Below are 18,408 nucleotides of genomic sequence, written 5' to 3' on the forward strand. Positions count from 1 at the left end.
TAGAGCGCAAAAAAATTTCGAAATGCGAAATGGTAAAGGGGATTAGGATGGCAGCGAAATGGGGAAATGACCAAGAAGTAGCGGCCCTAAGTCGATGAACCGCTTCGATTCGGGAGACGAGTTCAACGAGCCTAGGCGTAGGCCAAATGGAGTGATTATCTGGTCCTCTGCACCACTACACCTCCACATCCTTTCGAACTACTCCGATTTTCACCGATTCTCCTCGATTTTCTCAGATTTTCCCAAAAGCGCCAGACACACTGCACATCTGGCTGCTCTGCTTTTGCCACATTGCAGTTAATGTCCTGCGTCGTACACTTGAAGAAAATGTTTGTGAAATTGTTTGAACTTTGCCAAAGCTAAGCAATCTAAAATTCAGTTGATTTCTAAGTATTTCTAAGCCCACGAACTACTGCTACTTAACTGAAGGTCACAGGTGATTTTCGGTAGTATGAAACTTATGGAGTTACGGGGAATTCCATTTTCCAATGTGCATCGAAGTCATCAACAACGTCTGCAACGCTTTGGTCGTCTTGAGGACCGACTTCGTCATCATCATCGTCATCGTCATCAGTTTCATCGTCGTCATAGTCGTGTCGTCGCCGCAATAATAATCAAATATCGATCGATGTGCGTCTGGTTTCGGCTGCCCCTTTGGCTTGCTTCTTTTTCTACGAAAAATTTTCGACGGTCGTCGGCCTTTTCTTGTTCATTTTGATGCCGTATTGCGGAGCTTTAAGCCATCAGCCTCAACCTCCTCAACCTGCCCATCGTCCTCAACCTCGACCTCCCCACTTTTTGCCCCAGCCCGTCACATTTTAATAAAAGCAAATTTTTAATGAAAACTCTCTTGGGTTTGCCTTGCCTTTTTTATGCAGCCATGAGAGCCATACACCCAACCATATATAGACGTATATATATATATATATATATTTCAGCTGGTTTGTTTGCATTTGGTGCGCTTAATTATTTTCCTTTTTTATGTTTTTTATTTTTATTTTTTTGAAGGTCCCTTTTCATTGCAATCAAAAAATAGACGCAATAGATGACGCATATAACGCATCTGGCAAATATTGCGGAAACTCATAGAACTTTCGTCTGCTGGGCGGGCGAAAAGCGGAAGCGACTATTTCAAATATTCCACAACTCCCCTTTTTCCGTAATATTTTTGCACAAATTATTATGTATTGTTATAATTCCTTTTTTATTTCGCATTTTTGTGAGCCCTTTGGAGCGTTTGCATTGATATATACACATATATATATATATAAATATGGCATTTTGCCGTCTGCATATAGATGTATATATTTTTATTTGCGTTCTTGCATTTGGTGTCTATTTTCCATTTTTTTCGTGTTTTTCGCGGAAGTGGCAATCTCTGCGCGTTTCGCAGATTTTTTGTATTACAACAAATATGTATAAAATAGATGCTTGTGTGTGTGTGTGTGTGTGCGAACAAAGCAAACAGTCCAAGTAGGCAACCCGATGACGAACCCACTCCAAACGAGACAGAAGTCAGACCTCAAAGAGTTTTCGGTTTGGTGCAGTTGCAGTTTGAAGTTCAAGAGCAACTGGGCCGGGAAAATGATGACCCCGATGGGCCATAAGTTGCAGCATTGATAAAAATATAAAGTATACTTAATGCCTAACTCACTGAATCACATTATTAATATCATACAGTCTTTCTGCCCCATGTAACACTATCGAATCCCAATATTTACACTCTTACATATGTAGTTGCTGAAATCGAATTTTGTTTCTAAAAATCCGATTTGCTTACCTTCAAGGCTATTTGTAAATTTTTATTGAAAAGGCTTAAAGTTGGCGAGGCTATTAGCAGTTTTGTAGCTTCATTCCCCCTTATTTAAGCCAAAATAAAAAACGGGTAAATCGGCAAGGGGCGCACCGAGCCAGGGGGCGTGGCCAGGCAGATGGGTGGGCCAAAAAGCACTTGAAAAACTTTGCAATCAACGCAGCGCGGGGCATCGAGCGCTGATTACAATGCCGCGGCAGAGAAGTTGCCGTCGTCGTTGCAGCGCCAAATGTGCAATGTGCGTGCGGGGGTGGGGCACAAAAAGGGGAGCCAACTGAAGGGGGGGGGAGAAGTGGCGTTTGGGGCTTCTGCTGCCCCACACAATGCAATATATTTTCGCTTTGGCATTTGTTGCGTTTTGGCAGCATTTTTTTTGTATTATTGTTGACTCTTATTTTTTTGTTTTTGTTCGCTCTTTTCGTATATTTGTTTGGATTTCCGCTGCCTCACAAAAATCTTTTTTTTTTTGCGGTTGTTTTTTTTTTTGTTTTTTATTTTGTGCATTGCATGATTGACAGTTGCCAGGCATTGATGGAGGCTTAGAGTGATGGGGTGAATGGGGTTCCGGGTGAAAGGGGAACGCGCTCCCCTCAAGAACCAAACCCACCGACAATACCTAAATGCATTCAGTCAAAAGTTGTGCGAAAGCCTCCGAATAAAAATATTAAAAAATATATGGATATCCGCGGCATTTATATAAACAAACATAAACAAATCCATGTGGATGCGAACAGTGGCGGCACAAATAATAGGCCCACAAACTCGAACTCTTCTATTTTGAGCAAAAAGTTAGTACTTTTAGTACATTGCTTCTTATTAAATGTCTAAGCTGCGCTTTCGATTCGATTAAAATCTGCGCCTAAAGATTTTTATATATTTGTCAAAAAGTATCCAGTAACTTCGTTTATTTCGGTAAGCTCAATTTATATATTAAATAAAAGTTATATATAATTTTATTCTTGGTTGAAAGTCCGCCAATAACTCGCTTTTTAATATATTTCAAGCAACTATTGACATTTGTGTCTTCGCATTCCTAATATTTCCGCCTTGTTTGTCTCTGTTCCAGCGTTCATATTACGCATACGCAATGTGGACGGCAAACAAACAACGCAAACGCTGACAAGGGCAGGTGATGGTGAAGCTGGAGCCCCATACAGAGGGGGGGGGGCGGGGGGTAACCTCGCACAAAAAGGGGGGACGACTCATAAAATGCAAGCACAGCAGCGGTGGCGGCGACAGTTGAGAGGGCCAGCCTAAAGGTATGCTATGAAAAAATTGCATAAGAGCAGCAGCAGCAGCTCGAAAAACGAGAGGCAAAAAAAAAAAAAATATAGGAGGAACGCATTTGTTTCAAAATTAAATACTCATGTGTGTGTGGCAGTGTGTGTCCGTGTAGAAAAGAAAGCAAAAAGTAAAAGAAAGCAAAAGTTGTTGGTTCTATGCGTTGATTTTTGTTTTTGTTTTGCTTTTGCTTTTGCCTTTGTTCCACTGCAGCTCCCCTCCTTATAATCATTTCTTCCCCTTTCCCGCCACCGCGAAGAAAGGGCCACAGCGAACGGCAAGGAGAACGGAGAAAGGAGTGCAGCGCAGGCCAGAAAAAAAAAGAAAGTGTAAAAGCAAAAGTATTTATTATGCGGCAATGGCTTGGAGAGGCCTACAAGAGGCCTGCACAACATCAGAGTCAACGAATTGCAGCGCACACAAGTCGCATATCTACATGCGCGCACACACACACACAACGAAAATGAAACCATTTTAAATGTTGGTGTAAATTTCGATATATAGTTAGAAGATTCTTTAAAATATTCATATTTTATACTTGCTTGAAAATCATTAGATAATGGAATTTAACATTTTTGATGCAACAGCTCTAATTAACATTTTTAGAAAATGTTTGAATTTGTTAAAATATAAGAACTAAATATATACGCTTTTTATGTATATTTTAATCATCTTTTGAACTTATATTAGAATAGTATTAAAGGAATCAGGATTGAATGCTGAATTCATCTTATCGCTGGTATTTCTTCAATGAAATAGTTCGCATTGCGTTTGGTTTGATTTTCCTAAGTTATATTAAAATTTCTACGGTGCAACACACAACCGACCCTCACACAGATACTCGCTGACACACACACACACACACACCCGTACACACACACACTAGCGCATTCGGCGTCAACGTCCGCAACTCGAGGCGGCTGCCACTTTTTTGTTGCCTTCTTTTGGGCTTTCATTTTCCCAAGCTTTCTTTTTTAGATAAATTTTTATTTGAATTTATGCATGTGCGTCTATGCAAGAGAAAGGGGCCGACGGTGGGGCAAAGAACGGAGGCAGGGGGGGGGGGTATTTGTTGAAGATGTATATACATATACGATAAGCACCACGTAATGCACAAAACTTTCTTAAAAATTTATCCAGTTACGCTATCGAAAAATGCGAACCTTTGTCTTCATTGAACAACAATTACAATATGCTTCGCGATATAAGGAAAAAAATCTTTGGAAAATAAATGCGCCTATTTTAAATTTTTATTTTAAATTAAATACATGCTTGATAAACATATTTCGTCACATAAAATATCTTTTATCGGAAAACTTTCATCTAGAATGCATTGGAAGACCGTAACCTTGCGGTTGAGTCAACACTGCCAGCCTTACATTTTAATTTTCAAGCATTTTTTTTTTAGGTGCTCTTGCATTTTTGACAACATTTCCGCTGGCTTGGCCCATCTGGGGCCTGTCATCCAGCTTTTGCCACCCCGAAATTCGCCCTTAAACTCGTCAAGCGTTGCAACAAAGTGCGTTATGCATATATATATATATCTTTTTTTGCTGCCTTTTGCCACTGCACTGAAGTAGGAAAAGCGGGCAGAAGAGGCTAGAAAACATAAGAAAAACGACAGTGGCTACTCGTGTTCCTTTTGCTTTCATTCAACTTTCTTTTTTTTTTTTTTTTATGTTACAGCCCAACATTTTTCGCGTTTATCCTTGTTGACGAAAAATTTCGCTTAAAAAGAATGAGTTGATGGCGCGGGAGGCGGGGGAAAATGTAATGTGAAAATATATTTGCCGGAAGCTAAATGTTTTACCAGGCGAGTACAGTTGTGCTTGCCGTGCACCCAAAAGTATGCATTACATTCACTTTGTATGCGAGCCAAAATTAGTGGAGACAACCGCCGCCCAAAAGGAAGCGACGCGAAATGCCTTGTTCGCACTTGGGGCGAAAAAAAAAAATAAATTGAATATCGAGCCACACACAGTGCAAGCAATTCCTTAGTTTTACTTTTTTTTTTTCTTTTTTTTTGGGTTTGTACTCCCCTTTGTTTGTCCTGTTGCAACATGCGACAATTTGTCTTATTGTTTGATTTGAATATTTGATTTGGTTTTTATTTTATTTATATAGCAGTCTCAAATAATAAATGTACGGACATGGAAAGGCTGCCGAGCTGGATTAAAGGCGGCCATCGGTACACACTGCGTATACTCTATTTGTATTTTCATTTGTTATAAGCGAGTGAATATATCCAAATCACAAGATATGTTAAATCTATGTTAAATCGTGAGAATTCTTCTATGTTTAATGCTTGCTTTCCAAATATTTGATTTTCGCTTGCCCGAATTACTTTTCCTCCTGACTTAATTCTAGAGAATCGCCTCGTCGAATGATTTTTGATTTTTTAAATATTTTCATCGCAAAGGCCTGGACAATGGCGCCTCGCTTGACAGCCATATTGAAAATTATAGTGTCGTAAACATGCAACTGCAACAACAGCAACAGCATTGGTGGCAAATAAAAAATTAAATTAAAATAGAAGGGCAGGGAATGAAATAGAGGGCTGCGGAAGGAAGAAGGACCTCGGAGGACAGAACATGGCCAGTAAATAAATAATACAAACAAAAAAATTCCAGGGGTGCTGAAGTTGAAGGTGGGGTTTTGGGCAGCGGGTGGTGGACAAAATTGCAAACGGAAATTGCCAACAATGTGTGGCAAGTGAAAAGTGGAAGTGGCCCACAAAACGAAGCGATAAAAACTCAACTACCATCGAAATAAAACCAAACACAAAATTCTATCAACTGTGCGAAAACTTATGGCATATGGTGTTTTAGGTGTGTAAGTGTGTGTGGGAAATTTACAGAGAGATATATACACATAGATATATACGACAACAACAACATAGATTACATACACATAGATTGGATTAACTAACAAAATTACACAGACACTTATCGATAGACATTGATAGAGAGAGAGAGAGATAGCTAGCTAGAGGTAGAGAGAGACAGATAGAGAGAGAGAGATAGAGCGCTACACATTGAACAAAACATGATTAACTATATAGAGCTAGGAAACTGAACAACTAACATTTGATATTTGGTTTTTTTTAATCTCAAATTACTTTTAAGGATTATCTTCAACTGAATAGAAAAAAGAAAAACTTTACTTTCTTAGGTTGGGAAAAACTTGATATGTATATATAGGGCATAGTAGATATAGATGGATAAGTTATATATATATATATATTAAGTAGATATATATGTATGGGTATATATATATATGTATAAAAAATTCATAGACAAAGAACACGACGAAGAGCAAAAATATATGTTGAGTTTTGATTTTGTTTTCTTTTTGCATTTGTTTTTTGGATTTTGTATTTTGTTTTTGGTAATTAAATATATATAAATATGGCATATTGATGTATATATATATATAAGAACAGACAGAGAGAGAGAGCAATACTTAAGATAAAGATATACATATACATATGTAGAAATGGAGTCGGATCGAGCCAGATTGGGATCAGATAGATCTATTTTTGCGAGACGCATCTCGGAATTCGTTAGATATTTTATCTTTAATTTTTTTTTTTTTTTTTTAACCTATCGAAGCAGCAAAAGCATTCACTGAAAGGCATCTCCTGGGACTGGAGTTTCTTTTCGAATTTTGGCAGGGGTTCGTTTCGAATCGTATTTTCAGAGGTGGGAATTCAGGGGCGGGGTCAGGGCTTGGGCCAGGGTCAAAGTTATCGCCAAATCGCAGACTTACCGACTCGTGGGAGGCGCGGTAGTCAAGGTCGCCGCCCAGGCCGCCGCCAGCTGATGCCGAACGCTGTTGCATGTGTCTGCTGTGACTGCTATTGTCGTCCTCGCTGCAATCGATCTCCTTCTTGAGACTCTGCAATGGAAATGGAAATGGCATACGTTAGTGTTACTTTGGAATGCCCTACAAACTGCAGCTAATAATAGCCTATGTGGCAATCATAACTCACCAATGGCACCGATTGCACGGGCAGGAGATTGGCCACGGTTCCCGGGCTAAGCAGGCTGGAGGAGGATGCTCCTCCCCTGCCGCCATCGTTACCGCCGCCGTCGCGTGAGCTCCTGGACGCCGGTCGACCGCCGCAGCCACCAATACTGAGGTCCGAGGCGCCCGCTCCAGCTGCCTGGGCCGCCGACATGGCCGGCGTGGAGCGCTGCGATTCCATTGCTGCCGCTGCAGCTGCCGCCGCCGCCGCCGATGAGGATGGCAGGGTGATCAATGGCGAGGGTATCAATGTGGAGCCGGTGGACAGATCTACGCCACCGCCGCCGCCCGCACCGCCGCTGCCCATTTTCATGTTGAGACCCAAATCGTTGCTGCTGTTGTCCGCCTCATCGTCATCCTCCAGATCCATCTCATCGTCGTAGTCATCGTCGAGGATCTCGCTCTTGGCAATCACGGGCATGGCATCCTCGTCATCCGAGTGCGTATGGTGCTGCTGGTGGTGCGGCGTATGGTGGTGCTGCGAATGTGGGTGGTGGTGCTGCGAATGCTGGTGCTGGGCATGGTGGTGCGTGTGATGGAGACGCTGCAGGTTCTGGTGGGCCAGCCGCTGGGCAATGCCCCTGGCCATCGCGGTGGCAGGTCCCACCACCACGACATCATCGTCCAGATCCTCTTCGTCCACATCCTGCTCCAATCGATCGTCCATCACCTGTCGCTGATGATGATGGCCACCATCGTCGTCGTCGTCATCGTCATCTACCGCAACCACGGAGTCCGCTGTGCCGCCCGATGATGCTGTGCCGCCATTGCTGGACGCTGAGGTTTTCCCACTACTAGTGTTGTTGTTGTTGTTGCTGCTGGAGTTGTTGTTGTTGTTATTGTTATTATTGCTGTTGCTGCTGCTGTTGGTGTGGCAAGCGTTGCTGCTACCGCTGAGACTGTTGCTGCCGCCCTGCTGCGCTGCTGTTGCTGCTGCGGCGCTTTTTGGCTCGACATTTGGTCTTTGATAGAGATCCAATGGCATGGGCGTGTCCTCCTCCTCATCCTCGTCGTCATCGTCCTCATCGCGACCCCTCAGCTTCGTCTCCTCGTTCTCATCTAGCTCATCCACATCGTCATCCTCCTCGTCCTTTAAGTTGCGACCGAGCAGCTCCTCGCTTAGCAGCTCGTCCGCCTGGTTTTGCTCCTGTTCCCGATCCTCTGCCACATCCACCTTGTCCGCCGGATGCATTCGCGACGATCGTTTGGCGGGCGTGGGACTGCTGCGATCGCTAGCCTCCCGCTTCTGCCCGCCAGTTGACGATGATGACGAGGTCGCCTCCTCCGAGTGCGCAACACCAGATGCTGATGCGGCTGCTGCTGCGGCTGCTGCTGCTGATGTCACGGACGAAGATGAGGATGTTGCTGCCGTAGATGTTGCTGCTGTGGCACAGGTTGCTGTTGTGGTTGCCGCCGTTGTAGTTGTTGTATTACTACTCCCCGCCGCCGCCGTTGCCGTTGTGGACGCAGATGTTGCTGCTGTCGCTGCTGCCGTCGCCGCCGCAGATGTTGCTGAGGTTGAGGTCGATGTTGCCGCCGCGGCAGTTGCCGTTGCCGTGGCAGTCGCCGCCTGTGTGGCCGCTGTGGCATCAAGCGCGGCCGCCGGACTGTCGGCCGCCTTGTGGGCGGATCCGCCGCTACCGCCGCCGCCCTGCGGACGCAAGCGATCCGGTTCCCGTTCCGGTTCGCGCAGCGTCGTATTCTGGTTCGTCATCTCGGCCAGGCCCTTGACCTGCAACATATGTAGATCAATTGGATTGGTATTACGTTCGTATTAAATAAGCGATGACTGATCTGAACAAAAGGACCACCCACCTTGAGGGATTCGGCTGTCTTGAGCAGCGCGGACAACTGACAATATTGCACGTTCACCTCGCCCTTGTACATGAATTCAACTAAGGTTTGCAGCTCGGCAAAACGGACGTCCTTCAATATCACAATTAGATGTCCTTCGGGGTGCTCCAGGAACAGGCTCTGGAAGTACGAGGAACAAGCCGAGAGGACCACCTGAAAAAGCATAGAAAACCCAACTGATTAGTCAAAAAAAAAAAGTAAGCCAGAATATTGAATCAACCCAAGACTAACTAATAGTGCCACATCTTTCTTGCGAAATCTTTCAAATACCAGAGCATGCGAGTGTTAAGTATTTAAAAAAAAAAAAAATGCTCCTTTTTAATTTTTCCGTTTTATCAGTCCATCATCTATGCACTGCGCCCAAGGAAAAAGGCGCATTTTCCACGCTTTTCCCCCTTGAGCAGCGCGATGGTGCGGCAAGCATTTATTAGATTTACGATCTGCCTCGCAAACGCAGCCACAAATGCCGCTTTTGAAGATGCCACAAACGAGCGATCCAGAAAATGCTGGAGCAGCGGGGAAAATCGCTGTGCGGCGGGCGGAAAAAAAGGAGCGCTGCGATGGACGATTCAGTTGGAGTTCAATTTGGAGTGCAGTTCTCTTTTTTTCTTTCATTCCTTTTTTTTTTTTGCCAGTTGGCTGCGGGCGTCAAGGCGTGAACATGCCACGAATGACAATGCCACAGCAACTGCAACAGCGGCAACACCAACTGCAGCAGCAGCAGCAGCAGCAGCAACATCAGCAACTTGCAACTGGCAACCAGTTCCGATCCGTGTTTCAACATTGCTGTCGATTTTTATGTGCGCATGCACGCCTTGGGGTATGCAATGAACGACCGATATATATATATATATACATATATATCCCCAGCAGATCGGCGCAATCGTTTGGGGGGTTTTTTTTTCTCTTATTTTTTCGAAGGGGGGAGTCGAGGAGCGACCATACAGCCATGTTGTAAATTTTCATTGCTGGCAAATTGAAAAGGCGTCGGCCTCCATTTCGCATATAGATTTCGCTATAGCCTAATGAGGTTTTGGCCTAAGACTGCAGTAACCTCGCTTCTGGCGATGTGCGCGTGAGTCAACTCACGACAAATATATCGCATCTATATTGGGTACGATAATTTATTTTGCTTCATTTAAATATGCATTTGAAAATGTTGCTCCAAATCTTTAGCAATTAGTTAGTTATAAACGTGCTTAAAGGTAGCAAACGCTCTTGGAAAATCATTGCCATCTCTAGCACTTGCTCCTTTTTCCTCCTGCCACCCAGTCCGCCCCCCGCCCCCGGCCCCCTCCCCTCCTGCCACGCTCCATCCGCTCTCCTTAGAGCCTCCTGTCACGCGCCGTTTGCGCCAGAATTTATTTAAAAAAATGCAATCGGCCTGCACACGCCCCCGAATCGCAACAACAGCGTAAAATGAGCGTTAATAAATTCACGCGCATATTAGAAGTCACAGGCGTGGGGCTATGTTGTCGTGGGGTTTGGGCGGTTGGGAGGGTATACCTTGGGTCCAGTCTGCGCACTCTTCGAAACTCTTTCAGTGGCATTAAGAAAATCGAATTTCCTGATTACACGAGGGGCTTGGCCGCGAAAGGGGCCGGGTGGGGCATAAGGCGTCGCAAATTGGCAACACTTTTAATTGAACGTCGCTGCCGGTGAGGAAAAGGAAAGAAGCAGCAGCAGCAGGCGAATAACGCCCCCAAAGCTAATGAACGCCAAAGGCTTTGATTTCTAACGCCACGGCCCAGTTAGTAAACATTTTCAGCTCTCTTCTATATATTTATATATGTGCATATATATATATATATATATAAGAAAAAGGGGCAAATCCATGGAGTTGCATGTAATTTGCGGCAAAATAGTCAACAACATAAATTGCCAGTGCGAAAGAGAGGGGCAGACAGAGATCGCCCGAAAAGAGGTGGCAAGCGGTGGGCGGCAGTCTAAACCGATCGCATGTCCCAAGTGGGCGTCCACCTTGCCAACCGAAATTTAAACAGCAGCTTTAGCATAGAAACAAAATTAAACTAAATGAACGCAGAAATATCTCCCCATTTTGGTTTAGCGATTGGCTTAGAAATTCCTATTCCAATTACATGTGCGTATAAATCAAGTGGTTAAAGGAAAACGAGTGGGCGCCAGTGAATTAACTTTGCAGGCCTACAAAAGCAGGGCGTTATCTTGGCGTTCTTATCGCGATCGAAAATCTTCTGCTCCCTCGTCCGGTTTTCGCGATGATCCTGTTTTCCGCGTTCGATTCTCTCAGATAGCGCCACTATGAACTGGGTTTTATGTCTTATGTCTTCTTCTGCAGCACGCACCTGTGCCGATTTCAATCTCCACCCCTTTTCAATTTATTTCTTACGCTAGGTTCTTAAGTTAGTGCAGTTTTCATATGACCACTATATTTCGGCAGATCCCAGAGTTTGGCTAACCTTTTTGCGCTGCGTTGGCTCTTCGCTAGTTGCCAAACTTGGGTGTGACGGCTGAATCTGCTGGCTTCGCTGTTCTGCGGAAAGGTTAACATTTCTATTATGGGGGCACCACTCCCTTTTATAGATGTTTTTTGTTTTTGTTTTTGTTGCTTGACCACCATCAGAGAAATACAACAGCAACAATTGCTGAACACTGCGGCGAAATATGCAAATTATTATGTTTGCATATCGCCGCCTTGCCGGGTCTCATTTTTTGTTCCTCTTTTTTTTTTTTTTTTTAGCCAGCAATTTTGCTGTGTGTTTGTGTGGCTGGCGCTTGCGGCTCTTTTTATTGCCGTTCTACCTCCTCTCTCACTATATACGTACATACATATATATATATAGATTTCGATTCTTCTGCAGCTTCTTCCTCATCGATTTTCACTCGCATTTATGTCTTAATACAATTTGCGCAGGAGATGATTCGCTAGGAATGCAATCCACGGAGTACTACTACTACTACTACTTGTGCCTGATGATGGATGATGATCCCATCGGATCCTCGATCCGACTTTCCAACATTGTGATTAGCTTTTTTGTACGTCAATTTCGCATAATGTGTGCAAATTTATATAATTTAGCCAGATGGATTATCGTTATCGATTGCTTTCCCCTGCCGATAATTGTGTGTGTGGGCAATTTAATTTTATTGATTTTTTCGATGACAGGCGCAGAGAGGATCGCTAAACTGTGATTATCGATGGATTATCGTTTGATTACATCTATTAAGGTACATTTAATTGATAAATAAATAGGAAAGCATTTGGTATTTAATATTAGTATTCACCAATAAGAGTTTCGTACTAAACAAATCCAAAATAGAGTATTGTTTCCCACAACAATCTTTGCCCGTCACTTTTTTTTCGCACACTGTGCATTGTATATTTATCATAATATTAATAACAATTATGCCGCATCATCTGCTTGCCATTTCTGTAGCTGCTCAAAGCATTTCAGCAACTGATTAATGGCCAAGACCCGGTAGACAAGTAGCAATGGAAGGGGCAAAATGGGAGAAGAAACAACAAAAGAACACAATTTTATTTCAAAATATGGCATTTCTAATTTAACAACTGCGCTTCAAAAATTGCGTTTTTTTTTTATACCGTCACTGTGCGGGGCTGTCTTTCTTTCGCATGCCTGCCATTTAATTATTTTCTTAGAGCTCATTTTTACGGGTGAAGGGGGAGTGCCTGAGCTGATGGAGTAGAGTGTGGCGGGCGGGGGAGACGGAGAGGAGACGCAGACGGCGGCAGAAACACATCACACGTTGACCTTGATATTCGCATTCGCAGCGCACACAACTTGCACACACCATGGAAAAGGAACATAGAAACAGCAGGGGTGGAGATTTGAAAGTGTTCTTTAAATATTGTTTTTTATTACTGCACAAAAACGTTACATTTCCTGTATCATTACTTTGTGTTGAAAAATGCAACTCTGCCAATGATGCCAAGGCGATGTAACAGTCAGAAAACGGTTTGTCATGCCAATGCACGCAGTCGCATTCAATGGTACCAATATTTTTTAATTTTTTAAATCGCACTATTTAATAGTCTTTTAGTATTTAGTGTATTTATTTGCCTATTTCTATCGAAATGCCCCCAAGTGTAGCTATGTACGTGGATCCCCACACACATACATATCCAAAGCATTAAGTAGAATCGTCGACAAGAAGAGCAGGCAAAGGGAGTGAGATAGAGAGAGAGAGGGGCACACGCAACGCAGCTTTTAAAGCTTAGTTGTGGTTGTTGCTATTGCCATTTCAATGCACGAGGGAGGAGGGAAAGAGAGGCAAGAGCGGCGACCGCGGGCGCCAGAGCGAGACAGAGTGGGCGATAAGCATTCGCAGATTGCGAATTGCAAAAACGCAAGGGAACACTTTGGGTATAAATAAATAAATAATGCGAACGGGCAAGGCACCTACACACAATATGAAAATAAATAATTTCAAAAAATTATCTCATCAAAGTGAGCCGCTGTCGCCGTCTCTTTCTAATTGCGGCTGCAGTTGGGTGCGTTAATTTCCGGCTATTTCTATCCCCCTCTCTCTATGTGCCATAAATCTCTCTTGATATTAAATAAATTTAATATATGTTTTGCCTCGTCTTTGGAACTGGCTTCATCTTGCCCTGCTTTTATTCATCTTCATTTTCGGATTTCTGTACGAATGAGTGATTGCATAGACGCCGATAGAGAGAGAGGGAGAGGAAGCGAAAGGGATGGAGCGAGACGTCGCTAATGCGTTGACGTTGACCTTGGGATTTGAAGTCCAAACAATATTTGCGAACACCACTAACACTAAAAAGGAACGGGCAGACCCCAAACCGAATTTGAAACCAAAAACGCAACAAAGTGGAATACGTAAATAAAATATTTCGAACACGCAAGCTAGAATTTCAAGTTAAGAACATACATATGTATTGTACATATGTACATAAGCCCATTTAGTTTGATAAGCCAACTAAAAAGTATCCAACTGTTACAAGGTTACAATACACACCCACTTTAACCACCCATAACCCCAACTACGCACATAAATCAGCTGTTTTCCACTGTGCTCTTATTTCTGCTTTTGCTTTGCTCTCTGCTTTTCAAGTTCAACGAGACGCGCCCCCAGAAACGCAGAAAATGTGCGTAAAACGTGCGTAAGGCTACGCACACGACAATGACGTCACTAAACCAGTTGGCCTGGCGAGGGGGAGGGGGGACCACGCGCAGCAGGAGGGTGTGGGGGGATTGGGCAGAGGCCGTTGGCAACTCAGCCCACTTGTTGCCTTACGCGAGAGAGCAACAACAACTACAGCAACGACAAAGTCACGCGAAACGAGACGAAATAAAACGAAGCGAACGATGCGAACGAACGCACAAAAACGCACACACTTGAGAAAAACACTGCGTAAGTGTGCGTCGCTGCGTGCTGCCATGCGTGCGTGTGTGTTGTGTTGGGACTTTGATTGAACGGGTTTTGGTGTTTATCATACCCCATACATAGATACGTACATACATACACATACGCATACAAGCGTTCGAACATAAATCCGAATGACATTGAACTTGAACTTGGGTGGGAAATGTTTATACTGCATATCAAAAAAGTATGACGGGTATGATCGATTAAAAACCAATATGACTCTATTCAATACAATACTTATTTACAATCGGGTTTTAATTTCGTACACATTTGCTATTACTCGCAACTATTTGTTAAAAGGATTCGTAAGGAGTAACTCAAAAGTCCCTGTTCGAGCGCCAAGTCTGTAACAACCTTTTTATAAAATATATTTTAGTTATTATTTTTGTTTAACTAACTGCAGGATATTAAAGACTTCGTTGCCCGCTGTAAAACTCACTTGCTTTAAAAGCGTCTTACGCACAAAGTTTTGGGTGTCAGTGTGTGTGAGCTTTTATCAACCGGTGCCGTTATCTGATAATAAACGGGTTCGTTTGTGTATCTGTGTGTGCGCGTGCGTGTGTGTGTGTGTATATGAGTTAAGTAATGAAATCGGCCGTTGTGTGGGGCGGATTGAGGGGGACATTACGTAGCAACTCGATTCCAAGGTCGCCAATGCAAATTTATGCGCATTCTCAAAGATTTATGCGGTTTTTTTTTTCTCTTCTTACAGTTTGGATTGCATTGTTAACACTGTTCGTAATTAATTTATGGCTACTCAAACACAGGCGCATTAAATACAGATAAGGTCAAAATGGTAGCACTAAATGTTCGTCAATAACTGAAATCGTGTTATTTATCGCGCAATTCAACACCAGATTTGCGTATGTTTAGCATTGATAAGGTGGAGCTACTTAATACCGGCACTTTTCTTTTACGCTATATGCTACGTATGTACTTATCAGAGATAATAACTGATTCGAGGGTTTTTTATTAATTACTCTGCCAACCTAAAGCCTTCACTTCGGCTGTCTTATTCTTTCGACCACGATGTGTGTCCACACATCGATCAGATTGGATATCGGATCAGGTTGAGCAGCTGTGGCCGAGCTAATTGCAGGTAGAGACAGGTAGCCCTGCTGGCAAAACGACGGACGGCGCCACACAATAGCGTCTAAATAATATCCGCCCAATGGTCAGCATATAGAATTTGTATATCACTCCATATTCTTGATTCTCGAGTAAGTGTGGAGCAAAGGCGCACGCACAAAAGCTGACGCCGTTGTTGCCCCGGAAGGTCCGTCTGGCAGGTTCCGCAGTCCCTTCGGATCCTCTGACCCCCGGTCAGAGCCCAGATCCTGCCCAGCACTCAGGTGGGAGTCCTTTGTCATTGCCTAACAATTGCGTGAGACGAAAATATGTATATCGCTGCTGGTCAGCCTTTGTGGTCACCTGAGTTGGTTGTTTTTCGGGACCGGAAGCTAACAAGACGACCACAAGAAGGGAAGGACAAAGCACGGATCCAATGAAGTGAAGAAAGGATGGTGGGGCAAAGGTATAGCGACATTCAAGATACCCTTTGAAATGTTCCAAAATACATTTACTCTAAGAATATAAGTATATGTTCATTTTGTACCTGCCAACAGCTGAATTTTTTCGATATACCCCCGTTAAAGAGTATGCTTTATAAACAAAAAAGGACAGCACTTGACCTGCCGAATATGAGAACAAGAATACCTGTAGAAACACGCAGGTTTTTTTTTTGGGACTGTGCTTTGGTCTGCTTAGAGGTGATGAAGAGTGATTTTGAAGGCCATTCGCTGGCCGAAGGATTATCCCACGCTAAGCAACAAAAGCGGCATGCAGAAATTATGTATGGCAACTCGCAACGCATTGTTGCCCCAACTGCAAACTGAAAGTCCCGTTGCTTCGCAATCAAATCAAAGAATCCGAGCCGCAGCACTAACACACACAGACACACACACACACACACAAAAAGTAATATTGATTTGTGCTGTTAACAATTTGTTGCAAATTGTAAAATGTTGCCTGCAACATAATTTAATTGACACCGTTATGGGCACGGCAATAGCAACAACGGCAATGCAACTGGCGTTGCAACAACAAGAGCAGCAGTAACATTAAATACGATTCGATCAGTTGGTAACGAGTTCCTTGTGGCATGCAACAAATAACCGGAGAGAGGGAATTGATTGGAGAAAGACAGAGATAGCGGGCGTGTGCCATTCGTTTTTTTTTTTTATATTTTATTAAGGCAATTTTAGTTTACATAGATATTCTTTGGTAAATTAATAGAAAAAAGCTTTTTAAAACTGGCGAATGAAATAATTCAAAGATAATAATTATAACATTAGTTTGCATATTATCGCCCACGATTTCTACACATAAAATCCCCCGTTAAGCCATTCTCCTTTTGACTCTCCTTTTGAATTTGTTCCCTCATCAACTTAATTTGGGTTTCCTACAAACTCGCTGATTAATGGGACACATTTGGCCGCACTTTTTGTTTGGCGGTGATTAATCTTATTTTATGCAACACCAACACCCGAAAAAATTGCAAAAAAAAGCACTAAGATTTCAATAAGCAGAAAAAATGAAAAAAAAAAAAAATAAATGATCCGAGGGATTGAGAATGCGAATGCGAATGCGAATATCAGCGCCAACGCATGCGCAACGCGATTATTTTCAGTTTCAGTTTCAGATTCAGTTCCTGTTGCTGACGTCAGATTTTGAGCCGAGACATTTGTGCATAGTTTTACTGCCTGATATTGTTGCTATTTGTTGTAGTTATAGCTGTTGGTGTTGTTGCTGCTGCTGCTGCTGTATTGCTGATGCTGTTGCCGGGCCACGCAGCTCGTGTCGCTGTTGACCTTCAAACTGGGTTTTAATTTAGCCTGGCCTGCGTTTCTGTCATCTCTCTCTCTCTCTCTGTCTCGTTCTCTCCATCTCTTTCTGTCTAAATGCTAGAACGATGGCCCAAAGGGTGGTGTGGGAAGGGGAGGGGGGATTAGGGGCTGGCGGATGGCTTTGGCAGGCGGCTTGTGCAACAATTACTAATTATATACTATACACAGAGTTGGGTTTCTATATCTATCTATAAAGCCCATACACAGCTGGCAATTCTAATGAGATACGCTATCTTTTTCTATTTTTTTTTCTTTTTTTGCCGTATGCGTTTCCAGCTCGACTTGAGTGAGGGGGGTGGAGTGGGAAGAGGGAGGGAGGGAGAGAGAGAGGCGATAGCCAGATATAAATCTGTTGAAAATGCGCATAATTATAGCAGGCAGCAACAGCAACAGGCAACAAGTTGGCTTCGAGCGTCGTCGTCGTTGTTTCCAGTCGTGACAAGAAAAGTTGTTAATTTTAATTATAAAAAATTTTATTTTACTCTTTTTTTTGCACGTTTTATTTGAGTTTGCTTGCTGTCGCTGCTTTTTGCTATTGCTATTTTGCTTGCTTGGTATTTAAAGATCTGTTGCATGTTAGGCTAACAAGTGTAGTGAAATTGCGTCAACTTTTGAGCCGATATGTGTAATTAAAATGAGGAAAAGATGACAGGGAACCCACTTAGATATCATATAGCACAATTTCAATAATTTTAAATACGACTTTTTTTCTTGGGGCACGAAATGTCAAGTCCCACTTAAATGTACACAAATAGTTTAATATGTTAAAAAAAAAAACAAAAATGTATTTGCAGCAGCTATCTCTTCACAGTCTGTCCTGTCAACATTTTTCAAATACTTTTGGCCAACAATCGCATACTTAGGCATAACAAAAAGTGAATAAATGGAGCCGAAAATGTGGCAAAAATGTTAATGGACATGCTGAAAATGCCAAAACGAGGCAAAAAGCAAATAACTCAAAAAACTAAACCAAACGCACACATGCAAGTGCACACTGCACATGCACATACGCGTCTGGTCACACTTTTCGAATACCCTAACAATCGATATGCATGTAAGTGCAGTACATCAACTGATTTGTAAAAAAAAAAATCCATACATTTTAGAATGGTTAATTCGATTTTAATTAAACTCTAC

General features: G+C 42.9%; 1 protein-coding gene across 7 annotated transcripts in view; it reads right to left on the reverse strand.

Moving 5' to 3' along the window:
* mamo (maternal gene required for meiosis) overlaps positions 1–18,408 on the reverse strand; it is a 144,412-nt gene that overhangs the window by 30,258 nt on the left and 95,746 nt on the right. For 6 of the 7 annotated variants that reach the window (NM_132704.4, NM_167387.5, NM_001201660.3 and 3 more), the window contains 3 exons: positions 8,936–9,127; positions 7,086–8,852; positions 6,863–6,991 (listed from right to left, as the gene is read on the reverse strand). In NM_132704.4, coding sequence (NP_572932.2) covers positions 6,863–6,991; positions 7,086–8,852; positions 8,936–9,127 — 2,088 coding nt within the window. Of the gene's footprint in view, positions 1–6,480; positions 6,992–7,085; positions 8,853–8,935; positions 9,128–18,408 lie in introns of those variants that run through there. The other variant, NM_001103508.4, reaches the window with a different exon arrangement.

The sequence above is a fragment of the Drosophila melanogaster genome, chromosome X (genome assembly GCF_000001215.4).
Source record: "Drosophila melanogaster chromosome X".
Lineage (NCBI taxonomy): Eukaryota > Metazoa > Arthropoda > Insecta > Diptera > Drosophilidae > Drosophila > Drosophila melanogaster.